The sequence below is a fragment of the Capra hircus genome, chromosome 6 (assembly GCF_001704415.2).
Source record: "Capra hircus breed San Clemente chromosome 6, ASM170441v1, whole genome shotgun sequence".
NCBI lineage: Eukaryota > Metazoa > Chordata > Mammalia > Artiodactyla > Bovidae > Capra > Capra hircus.
The window spans coordinates 26,013,000-26,030,545 of record NC_030813.1 but is presented as its reverse complement, the minus strand read 5'-3'; the positions used below and the strand labels follow the sequence as shown (position 1 = coordinate 26,030,545).

At 40.7% G+C, this 17,546-nt stretch overlaps 1 protein-coding gene across 1 annotated transcript; it reads right to left on the bottom strand.

Moving 5' to 3' along the window:
* Positions 606–16,722, bottom strand: LOC102186197 (alcohol dehydrogenase class-3). The gene is made up of 9 exons (XM_018049293.1): positions 16,533–16,722; positions 13,851–13,952; positions 12,144–12,285; positions 11,544–11,631; positions 4,383–4,602; positions 3,972–4,232; positions 3,088–3,223; positions 1,038–1,176; positions 606–902 (listed from the first exon to the last, which is right to left on the bottom strand). The coding sequence occupies exons 1-9, from the start codon at positions 16,542–16,544 to the stop codon at positions 878–880; spliced, it is 1,125 nt and encodes a 374-aa protein (XP_017904782.1). The 5' UTR covers positions 16,545–16,722; the 3' UTR covers positions 606–877.

The following is a 17,546-nucleotide window of genomic DNA, read 5'->3' as shown; positions in this document are numbered from 1 at the left end:
AACAGGTAGTTTCAGTAATGAATTCTAGTGCTCTATATGGGCCAGATGCCATACCAGGAACTGGGAATCTTTAAGTTTGAACAATGCACGGTACCTGCCCTCAAAAAGATAATCTTCAATGTCCCTGGTGGTCTAGTGGTTAAGAATCCACCTGCCAATGCAGGGGACATGGGTTCTACCCCTGGTCCGGGAAGATTCCACATGCCTTGGGGCAACTAAGCCCGCACACTCTATAGAGCCGACGTGTGGCAACTCCTGAGCCCAAGCACCCTAGAGCCTGTGCTCTGCAACAAGAGAAACCGCCACAGTGAGAAGCCCGCGCACCGCAGCTAGAGAGCGCTGGCGCAGTAACAAAGACCCAGTGCAGCCAAAAAAAAAAAAATAGTCTCACCGAAGCAGATTTTGGTTGGCTGGAGAAATCTGTTCTTTAATAATGGGTCTGAGATCCTTAAAAGTTACAAGAATGTTACCAATGACAGGGAAGACAATGGCATACACTCACCACTGCTGTGCCTTCTCCGTCTTTCCTTTAAAGAATGAAGATAACAGGCAGAGAAATCATGAGAATGAATTGAGCATAAAACAGCTGACAACTCCCACACATATACAGGCATTCCTTTTATTATGTTAGGAATATTCTTTAATGAGCTAGCAATTATTTATGTGAAGAACAGATCAGAAAACAGATTTATGACAGTATTAGCCTTATCCTTGATTAGACATGTAGGAATTTACATACAAAACATTATTGCTTAGAGTAGGTTAGTGAAGATCTAACAAGCTGTGAACTTGAAAGAGCTCCTTTCTGCTTTTGTGGCTGCTCCAATCAGACCCCAAGACTTAGTTACAAGGATGGAAGAATTCTCCTCTTTTGAACTTAAAACTTTACAACAGTTCGGATGCTGTAAGAGAAGAAAACAATAAACAAAAGTTCAGAGTCATTTAACACCACTAAAACTTTTTTTTTAATACTTCTTCCTCCGTAAGCCCTAAATCATTACCATAGTCTATACTACACAGCTAAAGAGAAAGCTTACCTCTTTCCAGCATGCATCAGATCAAAGGCTTCATTAATTTGGTCAAAAGGCAGACTGTGAGTCACAAACTCATCAACTTTTATCTTTTTGGACATATATTCAGACACCAACTTTGGGACACTTTCTACACTCTTCCATCCTAAAGGAAATCATACATTTATTCATTATTTTTCCCAACAAATCTCTATAGTATGCTTATTAGTAGGTGACAAAGACATCTAGGAGAATTAATTTTTTCATAATGAGGAATGAAAAACTTCAGAATCAAACGAGAGGAGCAAGAATTTAACACACATCTTTAGTTAAGAAAAAAGCAGATGCCTTTTGAGCACTTTTCTTTTTTCTGTGTTAAGATTTACTAAAATCTCATTAAACCTTAATGGAGATTTTAAAACTATACAGGACAGAACTCTAGAAGTCTCAGAACAAGATTATTTAAGTCCAAAACAGCAAAATTTCTATAAACATGAAATTCAAGGAAGAACAAAATTGATGTGATACATGACTTTATTTCTATGCTTTTAATTTCAACAATAAAGATGACATCTCAGAATAAAAAACTGAACTGAAAAGCAAAGTAGAAGACCTTTACTTATATGTTGAGATTTTAAACAAAGTCAGATCCTTCAGTATTTCACTTGTATTATTAAAAGAAGCAGTGTATGTACAAATAAGCCTTCCCCCTTTTTAAACTAGGGTTTCTTTGGACTCTATCTCAAGCTTCTTTTGTGTGTGTGCTAAGTCGCTTCAGTTGTGTCCAACTCTGTGAACCCATGGCCTGCCGCCCACCAGCCTCCTCTCTTCATGGGGTTCTCTAGGCAAGAATACTGGAGTGGGTTGCCATTTCCTTCTCCAGGGGATCTTTCTGACCCTTTTCCAAATCGCCGTCCTTACATCCTCAACAGATTACCTTTTTATTCCAAACCGGTGCCTTTTTTTCTTTCCCCTCATCTCCGGGTAACAGACAACTACAGCTACTGCTATTCCCTACACCAAAACTTCTATTTACATTGTGAGTCATGGGTTAGCAACACCCATGGGGCCCCAAGGCTCCAGCTTATTTCCCAAGGCTTCAGTTAGAAGTGACTTCCAACCCCCCGGCTCCGTCTCCCAGACATTTTTAGAACATTCTCAAATATAGCTCTGGAACCTCAGCTGATGCCCCTGAGCTGCATGTATGGCTCTGCAAGTCTATTCTAATACACTCAAGTGGGGCATACTAGTGTCTAGGGCTCTGAAAAGAGGGTTTAGTCAGCTTGACATTTTCCTGGACAAATTGTGTAGTATAAAGAGGAAAACTTAGGCCAAACCCCTCATTTTTCATACTTTCCCAATTTTCTGGCCTTGAGAAAAAAATGTGGCATGATATGAGGCAGGGAATGAGACACTTTGTTAGACGCAGGTCATTTCATTTGAAACTCATGCTATGTAATACTTCTTCCTTAGGAGACAAATGTATTTTTTTTTAATCTATTAAAAACTTAAGATTTCCTTCACTCACAATAGTTGGGACATATAAACACGTTTTGATGTCTTTTCTCTTCCCTAGGTGAGCAACCCTAAGAAAGAGAAACTGTTTCTTAGCATTCTCCTGGTAGTTGGCAACCCCAGGTAACCACATACTTTTAAGATCACTCAAGGGAAAAATGATCAGTCTGGCAAGCTTTTCCATTTTGTTATAAGGCTCTGTCTAACTTAAAGTTTTATTCAGACTGGTTACTTCTGAAATCAGTACTGTTTAGAGAGAAGCATGATCACATCCAGGGATCACTGCACTCTCTGGGAAAATTTATAAAAAAAAAAAAGCCAATAACCTATATAAGTCTACCAGATGACACAAGGTGGCTGGCCTGGTTTATCCTGTATCCAGCTTCTGACCTAGTCCCAGCTATTTCATTAATGGATTATTAGTATTTTTTCTCAGTGTATAAAAAGTAGCCTTGTGTTTCAGAAGCTGAGCACCTCCCCAGTCCCCAGGGTTAGTACTCTTTGGGATTACAGTTCTGCTAAAGGAAATAATAGAAGAAAATGTCCTCATCCATCAAATTACCTCCAAAGGCAGTGCCTTTCCACGTGCGGCCCGTGACTAGCTGGAATGGACGAGTGGCGATTTCTTCACCAGAGGCAGCTACGCCCACTACCACGCTGGTGCCCCAGCCTTTGTGGCAGGCCTCCAGTGCTGCTCTCTGCAGGCGAACCACAGAAGTCAGTGCATTTTGCTAAGAAGATCTACTGCCCAGCAACTGCCGGGGGACAGGGTAGTGGTACAGAGAGCTTTTTTAGAAAAATGGCAACAAAATGATCAAAGTATTTACTAAGTTGTTTAATTTTGTTGAACAATTTTAACAGGTACTTTGAAAAGAATTTGCTAACTTGGCTAAATATTAACACAAATTGAAAGAATTTAAAGCTGTTATTTGTTGTCTACTGTAAAAAGTAAGTCTTAGCACAAAATTCTAAAGACCTTAATAAAAGCAGCAGCAGAGAAGTAACAGTAATACTTCTGCTGAGTGTCTACTCTGTCAAGTACATACCTACAATACCTATACCTGATTACTATCTGTGTTTTACACTTGGGGAAACAGATTTAGAGAAGTTAAGTAGTTGCTCAAGGTTACTGAGTTACTAAGGGGATATGTATCTAATTCCAAAGCCCATGTTCTCTATAACTGCATCGTTTTGCCTTTTCATTTAATGAAATGCACTTTCCAAGATTTAGCATAGACTGAAAGGCAAAGAAACATTTTCTTTCATCTTTCCCTTGTATAGTTCAATAGTTATTTTTCCCTTCTTTCAGCAACCATTCTTATCCGAGAATTTAAGACTTCTCCTTTGCAAAACAAAACAATTTTTTTATCTTAATAAAGGAAATTACATTTTAAAATGCAGTTACACACACACACAAGCACATGGAATGAAACCAGGCATACTCACCATGATTTTCACATTACCAATACACTCAAAGGAATAGTCGACTCCCCCATCAGTCATCTCAATGAGCACTTCCTGGATCGGTTTACTGAAGTCCTGGGGGTTAATACACTCAGAGGCCCCAAACTCCTTGGCTCTTGTGAATTTATCCTTATTGATGTCCACACCAATGATCCGGGTTGCACCAGCCACCTTACAGCCCATGATAACTGCCAGTCCAACTCCTCCCAGGCCAAAGACAGCACAAGTAGAGCCAGGCTCCACCTAACATTAAAGACAGCCTATAAGGTACTCATTCCGTAAGAGTCAGCGAAATCATTAGGTTTCTTACAGGTTGGGCCAAGTTCACTATTTCAGCAAAGGTTTGCTGTATGAAGTTAGAAGGTGGAAGCTAAAACCCAGGCTAACACTTACCTTGGCAGCATTCAAAGCAGCACCATAGCCAGTTGAAATGCCACAACCCAGAAGGCAAACTTTGTCCAAAGGTGCTAAAGGATCAATTTTAGCAGCAGAAATGTCAGCCACAACCGTGTATTCAGAAAATGTGCTGGTTCCCATGTAATGTAAAATTGTCTTTCCTTTACAAGTAAATCTGCTAGTGCCATCTGGCATTAATCCTTTTCCTTGAGTGACTCTAAAGAAAAAGAAATCAATTTTTAAAAATGATGACCAGTAAATAGTTAGAAGACTGTGCTAAGACCAAAACTCTAATTTCTAAAGTATTCATTAATCAATTTAGCACCTTTCACCAATGCCTGATTAGGAAAACTTGTAAAAGAATTATAATCTTACGAATCTTTTCCAACATTCAATACCCTTCTAGATTACCTGTCAAGGGTACTGAAATAATTTTAACAGGTACAACTTATGGATCACATGAAATGATTTTAAAATCCCATCATGTGACCCTATATGTGAGACAGCAAAAGACACACAGATGTAAAAAACAGTGTTTTGGACCGTGAGAGAAGGTGAGGGTGGGATGATTTGAGACGGTAGCACTGAAATGTGTATATTATCATATGTGATGGGGATCGCCAGTCCAGATTCCATGCATGAGACACCGTGCTAAGAGCTGGTGTACTGGGATGACCCTGGGGGATGGGATGGAGAGCGAGGTGGGAGAGAGGTTCTGAATGGGGAACGCATGTGTGCCCATGGCTGATTCACGTTGATGTATGGCAAAAACCACTGTAATACTGTAAAGTAATTAGCCTCCAATTAAAGTAAATTAATTAAAAAAATTTTTTTTATTTTTTTACAATACTGTATTGGTTTTACCATACATTGACATGAATCCACCACAGGTGTACATGAGTTAAATAAATTAATTTTTTAAAAAAGAAAAAAAGTACCATCATGAAACTGTGAGCAAATATAACTTCAAACACCATTAAGCCAAAATAGCATCCACACAGCAGACATTACAGGCAACTAAATAGATGGGGACACAGTAGAAACAGTGGCTGACTTTATTTTTCTGGGCTCCAAAAATCACTGCAGATGGTGATTGCAACCATGAAATTAAAAGACGCTTACTCCTTGGAAGGAAAGTTATGACCAACCAGGACAGCATATTAAAAAGCAGAGGTATTACTTTGCCAACAAAGGTCCGTCTAGTCAAGGCTATGGTTTTTCCAGTGGTGATGTATGGATGTGCGAGTTGGACTATAAAGAAAGCTGAGCACAGAAGAATTGATGCTTTTGAACTGTGGTCTTGGAGAAGACTCTTGAAGGTCCCTTGGACTGCAAGGAGATCCAACCAGTCCATCCTAAAGGAAATCAGTCCTGGGTGTTCATTGGAAGGACTGATGTTGAAGCTGAAACTCCAATACTATGGCCATCTGATGCGAAGAGCTGACTCACTGGAAAAGACCCTGATGATGGGAAAGATTGAGGGCAGGAGGAGAAGGGGACAACAGAGGATGAGATGGTTGGATGGCATCACTGACACAATGGACACGGGTTTGGGTGGACTCAGGGAGTTGGTGATGGACAGGGAGGCCTGGCGTGCTGCGGTTCATGGTGTGGCAAAGAATCAGACACGACTGAGTGACTGAACTGAACTGATCCAGATCAGCAGATAAAAGAAGATGTCCCAACTGGTTAATTCAGGTTTCTTAGGAGGCCTATTTCAAAAGTGTAATAGTCCCTATGGATTCAAGTTATCTTCTCTCTTGCAATGGTTTCAAAATTATTTTTTATATTCTAAATGGTTGTTGTAACATCTTGCTTAGGAATATGGGCCCTAAAAACAGACCCAGTCAATCAGTTCAGTCACTCAGTCATGTCCAACTCTCTGAGACCCCATGGACTGCAACATGACAGGCCTCCCTGGCCATAGACAACTCCTGGAGATTACTCAAACTCATGTCCATTGAGTCGGTGATGCCATCCAACCATCTCATCCTCTGTTGTCCCCTTCTCCTGCTTTCAATCTTTCCCAGTATCAGGGTCTTTTCAAATGAGTCTGTTCTTCGCATCAGGGGGCCAAAATATTGGAGTTTCACCTTCAGCATCAGTCCTTCCAATGAATATTCAGGACTGATTTCCTTTAGGATGGACTGCTTGGATCTTTTTGCAGTACAAGGGACTCTCAAGAGTCTTCTCCAACAACACAGATCAAAAGCATCAATTCTTTAGTGCTCACCTTTTTTTATAGCCCAACTCTCACATCCATACATTATTACTGGAAAAACCATAGCCTTGACTAGATGGACCTTTTTTGGCAAGTAATGTCTCAGCTTCTTAATATGTTGTCTAGGTTGGTCATAACTTTCCTTCCAAGAATCAAGTGTCTTTTAATTTCATGGCTACAGTCACCATCTGCAGTGATTCTGGAGTCCCCCAAAATAGTCTCGCACTGTTTCTCCATCTTGCCATGAAGTGATGGGACCAGATGCCATGATCTTCATTTTCTGAATGTTGAGCTTTAAGCCAACTTTTCACTCCCCACTTTCACTTTCATCAAAAGGCCTTTTCGTTCCTCTTCACTTTCTGCCATAAGGGTGGTGTCATCTGCATATTTGAGGTTATTGATATTTCTCCTGGCAATCTTGATTCCAGCTTGTGCTTCTTCCAGTCCAGCGTTTCTCATGATGTACTCTGCATAGAAGTTAAATACGCAGGGTGACAGTATACAGCCTTGACACACTCCTTTTCCTATTAGGAACCCGTCTGTTGTTCCATATCCAGTTCTAACTGTTGCTTCCTGACCTGCATATAAGTTTCTCAAGAGGCAGGTCAGGTGGTCTGGTATTCCCATCTCTTGAAGAACCTTCCACAGTTTATTGTGATCCACACAGTCAAAGGCTTTGGCATAGTCAATAAAGCAGAAATAGATGTTTTCCTGGAACTCTCTTGCTTTTTCCATGATCCAGCGGATGTTGGCAATTTGATCTCTGGTTATTCTGCCTTTTCGAAAACCAGCTTGAACATCTGGAAGTTCTCAGTTCACGTACTGCTGAAGCCTGGCTTGGAGAATTTTGAGCATTACTTTACTAGCATGTGAGATGAGTGCAATTGTGTGGTAGTTTGAGCATTCTTTGGCATTGCCTTTCTTTGGGATGGGAATGAAAACTGACCTTTCCCAGTCCTGTGGCCACTGTTGCGTTTTCCAAATTTGGGAGCATATTGAGTGCAGCACTTTCACAGCATCATCTTTCAGGATTTGAAATAGCTCAACTGAATTCCATCACCTTCACTAGCTTTGTTCGTAGTGATGCTTTCTAAGGCCCACTTGACTTCACATTCCAGGATGTCTGGCTCTAGGTGAGGGATCACACCATCGTGATTATCTTTGTCGTGAAGATCTTTTTTGTACAGTTCTTCTGTACAGGTATTCCTGCTACCTCTTCTTAATATCTTCTGCTTCTGTTAGCTCCATACCCTTTCTGTCCTTTATCGAGCCCATCTTTGCATGAAATGTTCCCTTGGTATCTCTAATTTTCTTGAAGAGATCTCGAGTCTTTCCCATTCTGTTCTTTTCCTCTCTTTCTTTGCATTGATCACTGAGGAAGGCTTTCTTATCTCTTCTTGGTATTCTTTGGAATTCTGCATTCAGATGCTTATATCTTTCCTTTTCTCCTTTGCTTTTTGCTTCTCTTCTTTTCACAGCTATTTGTAAGGCGTCCCCGGACAGCCATTTTGCTTTCTTGCATTTCTTTTCCATGGGGATGGTCTTGATCCCTGTCTCCTGTACAATGTCATGAATCTCTGTCCACAGTTCATCAGGCCCCCTATCTATCAGATCTAGTCCCTTAAATCTATTTCTCACTTCCACTGTATAATCATACGGGATTTGATTTAGGTCATACCTTATGGTCTAGTGGTTTTCCCTACTTTCTTCAATTTAAGTCTGAATTTGGCAATAAGGAGTTCATGATCTGAGCCACAGTCAGCTCCTGGTCTTGCTTTTGTTGACTATATAGAGCTTTTCCATCTTTGGCTGCAAAGAATATAATCAATCTGATTCCGGTGTTGACCATCTGGTGATGTGTATGTGTAGAGGCAGGTCATGGTGGAGAGGTATGACAGAATGTGGCCCACTGGAGAAGGGAATGGCAAACCACTTCAGTATTCTTGCCTTGAGAACCCCATGAACAGTATGAAAAGGCAAAATGATAGGATACTGAAAGAGGAACTCCCAGGTCAGTAGGTGCCCAATATGTTACTGGAGATCAGTGAAGAAATAACTCCAGAAAGAATGAAGAGATGGAGCCAAAGCAAAAACAATACCCAGTTGTGGATGTGACTGGTGATAGAAGCAAGATCCGATGCTGCAAAGAGCAACATTGCATAGGAACTTGGAATGTTAGGTCCATGAATCAAGGCAAATTGGAAGTGGTCAAACAAGAGATGGCAAGAGTGAACGTCGACAATCTAGGAATCAGTGAACTAAAATGGACTGGAATGGGTGAATTTAACTCAGATGACCATCATATTTACTACTGCGGGCAGGAATCCCTAAGAAGAAATGGAGTAGCCATCATGGTCAACGAAAGAGTCTGAAATGCAGTACTTGGATGCCATCTCAAAAATGACAGAATGATCTCTGTTCGTTTCCAAGGCAAATCATTCAGTATCACAGTAATCCAAGTCTATGCCCCAACCAGTAACACTGAAGAAGCTGAAGCTGAATGGTTCGATGAAGACCTACAAGACCTTTTAGAACTAACACTCAAAAAAGATGTCCTTTTCATTATAGGGGACTGGAATGCAAACGTAGGAAGTCAAGAAACACCTGGAGTAACAGGCAAATTTGGCCTTGGAATGCAGAATGAGGCAGGGAAAGGCTAAGAGTTTTGCCAAGAAAATGCACTGGTCATAGCAAACACACTCTCTTCTCTTTTATTCATAGCTATTTGTAAGGCCTCGCCAGACAACATTTTGCCTTTTTGCATTTCTTTTCCTTGGGCATGGTCTTGATCCCTGTCTCCTGTACAGTGTCACGAACCTCCGTCTACAGTTCTTCAGACACCCAACAGATCTAATCCCTTGAATCTATTTCTCACTTCCCCTGTACAATCCTAAGGGATTTGATTTAGGTCATATCTGAATGGTCTAGTGGTTTTCCGTACTTTCTTCATTTTAAGCCTGAATTTGGCAATAAGGAGTTCATGGTCTGTGCCACAGTCATCTCCTGGTCTTGTTTTTGCTGACTGTTTCATTCTGTACTCCAAGGCCAAATCTGCCTGTTAATCCAGGTATTTCTTGACTCCCTACTTTTGCATTCCAGTCCCCTATAATGAAAAGGACATCTTCTGTTGGTGTTAGTTCCAGAGGGTCACACACACTTGTGTTCAAATCCCATGTGGCTCTTGTCAAGTGAATTAACTTCTGTGCCTTCATTCTATCATTAGAAAATCAGAGAAACCATCTTTCTTAGAGATTGCTAAAAAATCAAATCAGAGGTTATGTAAATTAGCATTGTGCCTGGCACAGAGTGCTTAATAAATAGGTTACTTTTAATAAAAATAAACATTAGAACTTGATGTACAGTCTTGGATAAACCTTTGGAACATATATGAATAAATAAAATATATACAGATGAAGAAAAAGTCAACTGCCTGTGGATTCAAGAACATTTCCTTTGAGAGAAATGTAAATATGACCAGAAACAAACAAACAGGTGACAAAGCTCTACCCCAATAACATTCATATCTTTATGAGAGCAGGTTAAATTTGCTTAGCTCTCAATGTCAGAACCTGCTCTGCTCTCAGAAGAGGCTCATGAACAAAAGGTGGTAAGGGATATATTTTAAGCTTTGAAAGAACTTGTTCTTCTAAAAGCTTACAGACAGCCACAAAAAAAGCCTACAACCATTATTCTACTTGGTATGTCACAAGTCTTTCAGATAGTGTTTGGAATTCCCTTTCAAAATGACTATAGTTTCATTTTTTTGGTTCTAGTTTTGTAACTGTGTTTATGTGATAAAATAAATGCAATTTTGTCTTCCAAAAAAAGAAACTAATTTTGTCAATGGCTTTAGAAAACAATGCAAAAACAAACAGATCTCCCAAATATTACTGGATGGGAGTATATCCCATGACTCAGCAACTTCAATCCTAGGGAAATACCCAAGAGAAAGTTGCATAAGTGTCCATCAAGCTATCCATCAAGAGTCACACACAGATGCTCTGAGTGGCACTAACCATAGCAGGGTCAAAGTGGGGAGCAATGTAAATATCCATGAACAGGAGAAAGGGTAAACAGAGATATTTGGAATGAAACAAAAGAGAATCAGAGGCATATAGCAGCGTGGCCACCTCAACAGACATTATGAATGAAAGAAACCAGGCAAAAGAGCACATTCTGCATAATTCTGTTTATATGAAGTTTTACAGTGAAAAATAACAGTAGTGGTTACCTTTGAGGGAGGTAGGTGTTTACTTGTAAGGGACATGAAGAACTTTGTGGGCAGCTGGAAGGGTTTCCTATCTTGATCTGAGTGAAGGTTATAACTATTAGGTGTCTTTAGGCATAAAAATCTATTGAGCTGTACACTTAGTATTTGTGCACTTTAATTACTTCATTATATGTATGTTCTACTTCAGTGACAAAAAAGAAGCAAAAGGGGGAAAATAGACACAAGATCTTAAATGCCTCAAAGAAGTTCTTTAAGTGTGTAACCTTGCTACAATAAAATAACCACCTTTTCTTTGTCAAAGGGTTATGCTATCTCTTGGAGTCTTACCAAAACCTTATGAGCTAAGTTTTATTACTTCAGTGTCATGGACAATAAAATGGCTCATAAAAATTCCTTCATTCAATTTCATAACCATGTCCCTCCTTACTACCTATTTTGGCAAATTTAGCCTAGTATTATGGAAAGAGAATGGGTTCAGAAAATTGCATTATCTCTCCCAACAGCTGATGATGCTGAGCACACCACTTAATTTCCAAGTCTAAATTTCCTCATCTATGAAAATACAGTGATACCAGTGATAATGACAGGTTGCCATAAAGACAGAATGAAATAATGCACGTAGAATGCTCTGTATAAATTGCCACGTAATTACTTATCATGGTTAATATTACCTCTTGTTTTAAGAATAAAATAAAAAGATACTAACCTTATCTTCTGGCAAAGGTTTGTTTTAGGATTCAGACAAAATTTGCATTCTCCACACTGGGGGATGTAAAGTGGGATGACAGTATCACCTAGAAAACAAATGCAAGGACACTATCCTGAATTGGTAGCACCTGATTCTAAACAAATACTTCAGCCCCTACAAATTCCCATTCTTGTCAACTCACACAGCTTTGCAGGTTAACAACTTTAAGGCCTAGAATTTTACGTACATAACATCAGACACTGCCTGACTATGCAAAAAAAGAAACAAAAAACAAGCTTCAAATTTCTTATCTAAATGAAACTTTCAAAACAAGTGGAGAACAAGGAAGTCATGTGCTTCAATATACTGATTTGATGCATCTTCAAAAATTCTTGCTTAATTGGGCAAAAATCATGTCATATAAGTAGCAGTCTCATAATCAGAAAGGAAGAAGCTCTCAAATATTTGTGTTTTCCAGATAAGGAATAAAATCAATCTTGACAACTTACTTAGGCCGTAACTTATTCACAAATAAACAATGTACAGTTTATCAGAAATAGAATTTTGTATAAAAATAAGCCAAAATTGTAAAATAAGTGGTTCTAATACCCTCCTTACCTGCCTTCAGCTTAGTAACTCCTTCACCAACACTCTCCACAATTCCAGCACCTTCATGTCCCAAGATCACTGGATAATTCCCTTCAGGATCAGCCCCACTCAGTGTATAGGCGTCAGTGTGGCAAACTGCAGTGGCAATAATCTAACAGGATGTTAAATAGCGTCTGAGGGTATGCACATGCAATTCAGGGTGACACATAGGGCAAAGCAGAGACATTTTTACTTAACAGCATATTTTACTGATTAGAACATACACTTCTTTCATATTTTAACCTCTCTAAAATCAGCACGTGCTCATCACCGATGGCATCTTAACAATTGGAACTGGCAGCATTTTCTTAGTGGTACATAAAAGTAATGGTACATTTATAGGCAATGAAACATAGTGTATCTATTCTCCTTTTCAATACATGTTAGCAGGAGAAGGTAAACCAAGGCATGTTATGGGCATGGTGCTTTATGCGGGTGTGAAGAGGAACACCACCTGTGTGCAAAAGCAGGTACAGCCCATCTCACTGCTGGCCTTCTCCTGACTGTTGGGGAATGAGATTTCTAAAAAGACATATGCCAGCTTGCTTGGTCTGTGACAAAACTCAAGAGCTTTTATTGGAACCAACTCCCTCTTCAGCAGCCACACAGAATTTCTGCTTAAATAAGCCCTTTATCCCAATTTTTCTCGCTTTCAAGTATCTCTTTTCTTTTCAAACTGCCAAAAGCACAGAAAGGAAAAGTCTTGGGGGTGTCCCTTTTTCTGCTTCTCACATTTAAACCTGATTACAATGTAACATTCTTAGCTGTTTGTTAGCAGTTTCCCGGGGAAGACTGGTAGCCCTGTACAGCTCATATTAGCATATCCAGGATCACCTTTTTCTTTAGCAGCAAAATCACAATCAGGTTGATTTCTGTAAAGATTTCAGATTCCTGAGCCTGGGTTAAAAGAATCTGAAAAAGTTATTTGGCCCTGGCTTCTCGACTTGTTAAATGTGATCCCCGGAAGCATGAGAACTGGAGGTGGGATGGGGGAAGCATACTCCAATTCACAGCAAAAAATGGTTATTTTTTCTAGAAGGTTCAGTTTACTCAATGGTCATTAGTTTAAAGCACTGATTTTACATCACAAGTACAGAGTAGAATGCCAGAGTATCCAGCTGGCTGCCTTGTGCAATATGCCTCTCTCCAGGGGTAACTTCACTTTCTCTGCCACAACAGAGATTAAGAGGTGCTGGAATAATGAATTCCCTGAACCTTGGACTTGTCTGCAAAGGTCAGTACATTTTAAAGCTCTCTAAGCAAGCCTGCTTCACTTGTTTGTTGATCCAGTCAGTTAGGAACCTGTTCCCAAATCTTATTTGAAGTTTCTTCCAATAATCCAAAGAATCTTAAGAATACATCTTAAGTTATAGGTTAAGCAGAAAGGGGAACATCCTATAAAGTCACCCTAAACCCAGGCTACAGAAGATCAATTGCACTCGCTCACTGATCCTTGGAGAAGGCTGCTCAGTGCAACACCAAAGCTGAAAAGAGGAGAGGAGCACTGCAAAACTGGGAGGGATGGACTGAGAGCTGGGATTCCAAGGCTGGATGACTCTCAGTCCCTTCTTCTTGACCCTGCCCTTGGGGATTTCTCCTCTGTAGACCTCAGAGGACTCATCTATCTAGAGACCTAATTGTAGGCCTTCTTTTCCAGTGCCTTAGATGTTTCATTACCTTAATTCGAACTTCATGAGCCTTTGGGGGTGCCACCTCTACCTCCTCTATAGAAAGAGGCTTCCCAGCCTCCCAGGCAACTGCAGCCTTGCACTTGATAACCTGCAGTGGGGGAAAACAGAGCACGATGCTTATCCTCCTGAACTAATCACAACTACTTAGTTAATTTAGATGATGATGAATGCTAATCTTAGAGAGTATATCACCAATTCACAATGACACAACTCCAAGTGATATTGAGAATCTCCTGGCATGTGTTTATACTTTATATAAGTAGTACTCATTAAAAAATTTTCATTGAGATGATCACATGTGGAAGTTTCATTCAGGAATTCCCTGGCAGTCAGTGGTTAGGACTCAGCACTTTCACTGCTGGGGCTTGGGTCCCTGTTGGGGAAGCGAGGGAGGGGAAAACTCAGATCCCTGCAAGCTGCATGACCAAAAAAAAGTTTCATTCATCAAATATTTAATGACCCTCTACAACGCATAAGCAGGAGAAGGTTAAGAATACAGGTTCCAAGAGAGTCTGATTCAGTAGTCTGGTATAGGGCCCAAGGGCTCTGAATGCTTAAGATGTGCCCTATGAAATTTTTTTGCTCAGGCTGGTGTAAGTAACACTGGTTTGCTGTAAAACTGCACAGCAGGAAGTGGTATAAGGAAGAGAATCAGAATGGGGAATCTAAAAAAAAAAAAAAAACAAAAAAACCCACACCTATCCCTTTCAATTGTGCTATGCGATACAGTAGCCACCTGCCACATGTAGGTTTTGAGGACTTGAAAAATGGCCAGTTTGAACTGATAAACTGTACTTGTAAAATAATCCCAGGTTTTGAAGACTCACTATTAAAAAAATGCTGATTATATGTTGAGATGGTATTTTGAATATATTGGGTTAAATTTTAATCCAACTTAATACCATTTTAATGTGGCTAATAGAAAAATTAAAATTATATACATGACTCATACTGTATATACATGACTCATACTGTATTTCTACAGTATAGTGCACTTTAGAGACTCCAGTTGGTATACTTCTCCTTTACTAGAGAATCAAGTGTCATGAGGAAGGTTTTGATTAGTTCACAGAATGATTATGAAACATGTTTATGGAATAAAGGTCGTGCTGAGTTTATAGTAGACTTGAAAGCCAATAATTACAAAATGTGTGATTTAAAGGGAGAGGCACAAAGTGCTACAGAATGCAAAATGTGGAGAAAGAGTGTAACAGTGTAACTATGGTTGGTGGGTTTGGGGAAGTGTCACTTTTAACTGGGATGAAAGATGAGCAACAGTTACAGAAAGATAAGATATCTACATATAGAACGATTGTGAGCTGTGGATATGAAAATGAAGGCCCTAATACAGTCCTTAACAAAATGCAGCTTTGCAGAAATAAGTCAGTAGCCATTAGTAGCAAGATAACAAAGAGTGGAGGAAAAGAAGAGCTGACCTATGCAGAGGGATGAGTGGCTTGCATAAACTTATGAGGCTGGAAATAATCACTTTTAAAAATTAAAATGTAGATATTAAATGCTGATAAAAAATTGATACACTGCATTAGAAACTTTTTTCACCTCAATGTACCATAAATCCCAAACTCCAAAGGTAAAATTCAAAATACTAACAATGAAATCACATATTCTAGAGATCTAAAGCAACAAGAATAAATAATACATTCACAATGTAAGCTTTAAATCCCTCCTCCCCCCTTTTAAAGCATATCTGAAAGTTTAACGTTTTCCTTTCAATAACAATTCTAAACAAAACAAGGCCTCACTCTAAATCCGCAGGCAACGGCCCTTCTTCAACATCTGAACTATCACAGGAAAAACAGCTGCCAACTTGTTAAATCTTAAAGGTCGTTTAGATTTTATCATTTCTAGTCAAGTTCAAATCTTTCAAGAAAATTTCTTAACTTTGTAAAGCATTAAAACGAACAGCGACGTTAGGTTAATCCTGTTACTCGCGCATTTCTGCCTTTACTGGCTAATGTGTTTTTCAGGAATTTTTAATAGTTTGTTGCACAGGGTGCAACCTCGGCTCACTATCCTTAGTGTGACCACTAATCGCGACTAACCTGTAACTCTCAAGTTTTTTATTTAAAATGGGGTACTATCTTGCATACGTGTTACAAAAGGATTAAAGTAGGGTGTGTATAAAGCTCTGGCGCCCAAGTGCTCCAAAACTTTACGGAGCCTTCCAAAAGTACAGTCCTTGGAGGCAGAAAAATAGCTCAATTATGAACTACTATGGTGAAACACAACCTAGGGGTTAGGAGCACGGGCTCCAGCTGCAGCTTAGCTACCTGAAAGTATGATCCACAGCAAGTGATGTAACTTTATGTACGCAAAGCGTGGGGACTCTTAAACCACCTCCAAAATACCAGGATACCGATCCCACCCCGCCCCCACTCTCCGGTTCTCCCCACCCCCATCCCGCTTCGGCTGCCCCCGAAGCAGCAGAACCCGGCCACGAAAAGAGCCGAATCAAAGCTTCCTCCCTTCCTCCCTGCTGAGCTGCTAGCTCCCCATGGCTGCGTTTCAGCTCCACCAGCCAGAGTCAGGCTCCGGGCCAAGCCCCACGCGCCCCCCACTCCTCTCAAGCCAGCGGCCAGGTTCAGCTCCATGCTTTCCCTCCCTCTCCCCCTTTCTTGGACTCAGCCAGTGTAACAGCTGATTATACCTGGTTCGCCATTTCCTCAGACCGCAGTGAGCGTGAAGCAGATAACTGAGACCAGCCGTGCAGGGTCGGGGATGTGGGCGGGGCATGCGTCCGCCTGCGCCGGGGCGAGCGTGGAGGCGGGGGTTGCGGGGGCTGGAACGCGGCGGGTGGGGCTTGAAGCCTGGCAAGGCCGGAGCTCCAGTTGATACCAGGTGGTCTCGCGATAAGTTGGAGTTTCCAGTAGGCTGGAAAGCAGCGGCGGCGGCCGCTGCGTGAGCAACGTAACTGTCTGTAAAGTATCTGTCAGATGAGGGTTTCCCCGTGTAACTGTAGCCCACGCAGCGTAGATAAAGCTTATAAAGGTGATATGTGGAGGGCGAGGAACCAGGAATTTCACTGGAAGTACGTGAGAAACCGTAAGGGGACTGCACCTTCTACGCGCCTTGTGGGCACGTCTTGAGGGCTCAAGATGAGTGAGATACAGCTCTGCAGAAGAGTCTCCATCAGCTGAGCTTTGAGAAGGAGGATAAACGGCAACCCCAAAACGGGGGCTTATTGGGAAAAGTCCCAGTATCAACTTAAAAAAAAAAAAAAGCACAAAGGAAGACCTGTGAGTTGAGTTTCTTCAGTGTCTTACTGAGGACTGTGGCCTGGAGACAGCCTCTCAGATATCCTGAGGAACTATTCTGAAAAGGTGGGGGAAGGCTAGTGTACGTGTGATTTTGGGGTGCCAGGTTGTAATCAAGCATACATCTCCTGGAGGATTATTGCTAGTCCTGAGGAACAGATACCTAAATGATTTTTGTGTTTTTTTCTAAATATAGGAGGATGTGAGAATCTAGGTTCTAAAAATGTTTCTCTTGAAATATTTCTAACTATCTAAGGGCCTGTTAAGCCTATTTTGCCAGAGCACAGAGTACCTCTTTCTTGATCTTTTCCCAGAATTCCTCTCAGTGTGTACTGCAGGTCAGTGATTGCTGTGGCTAATTAACTCAGGCCTTGTAGAACTGAATGGTGGGCAACATTCTTCAGTTT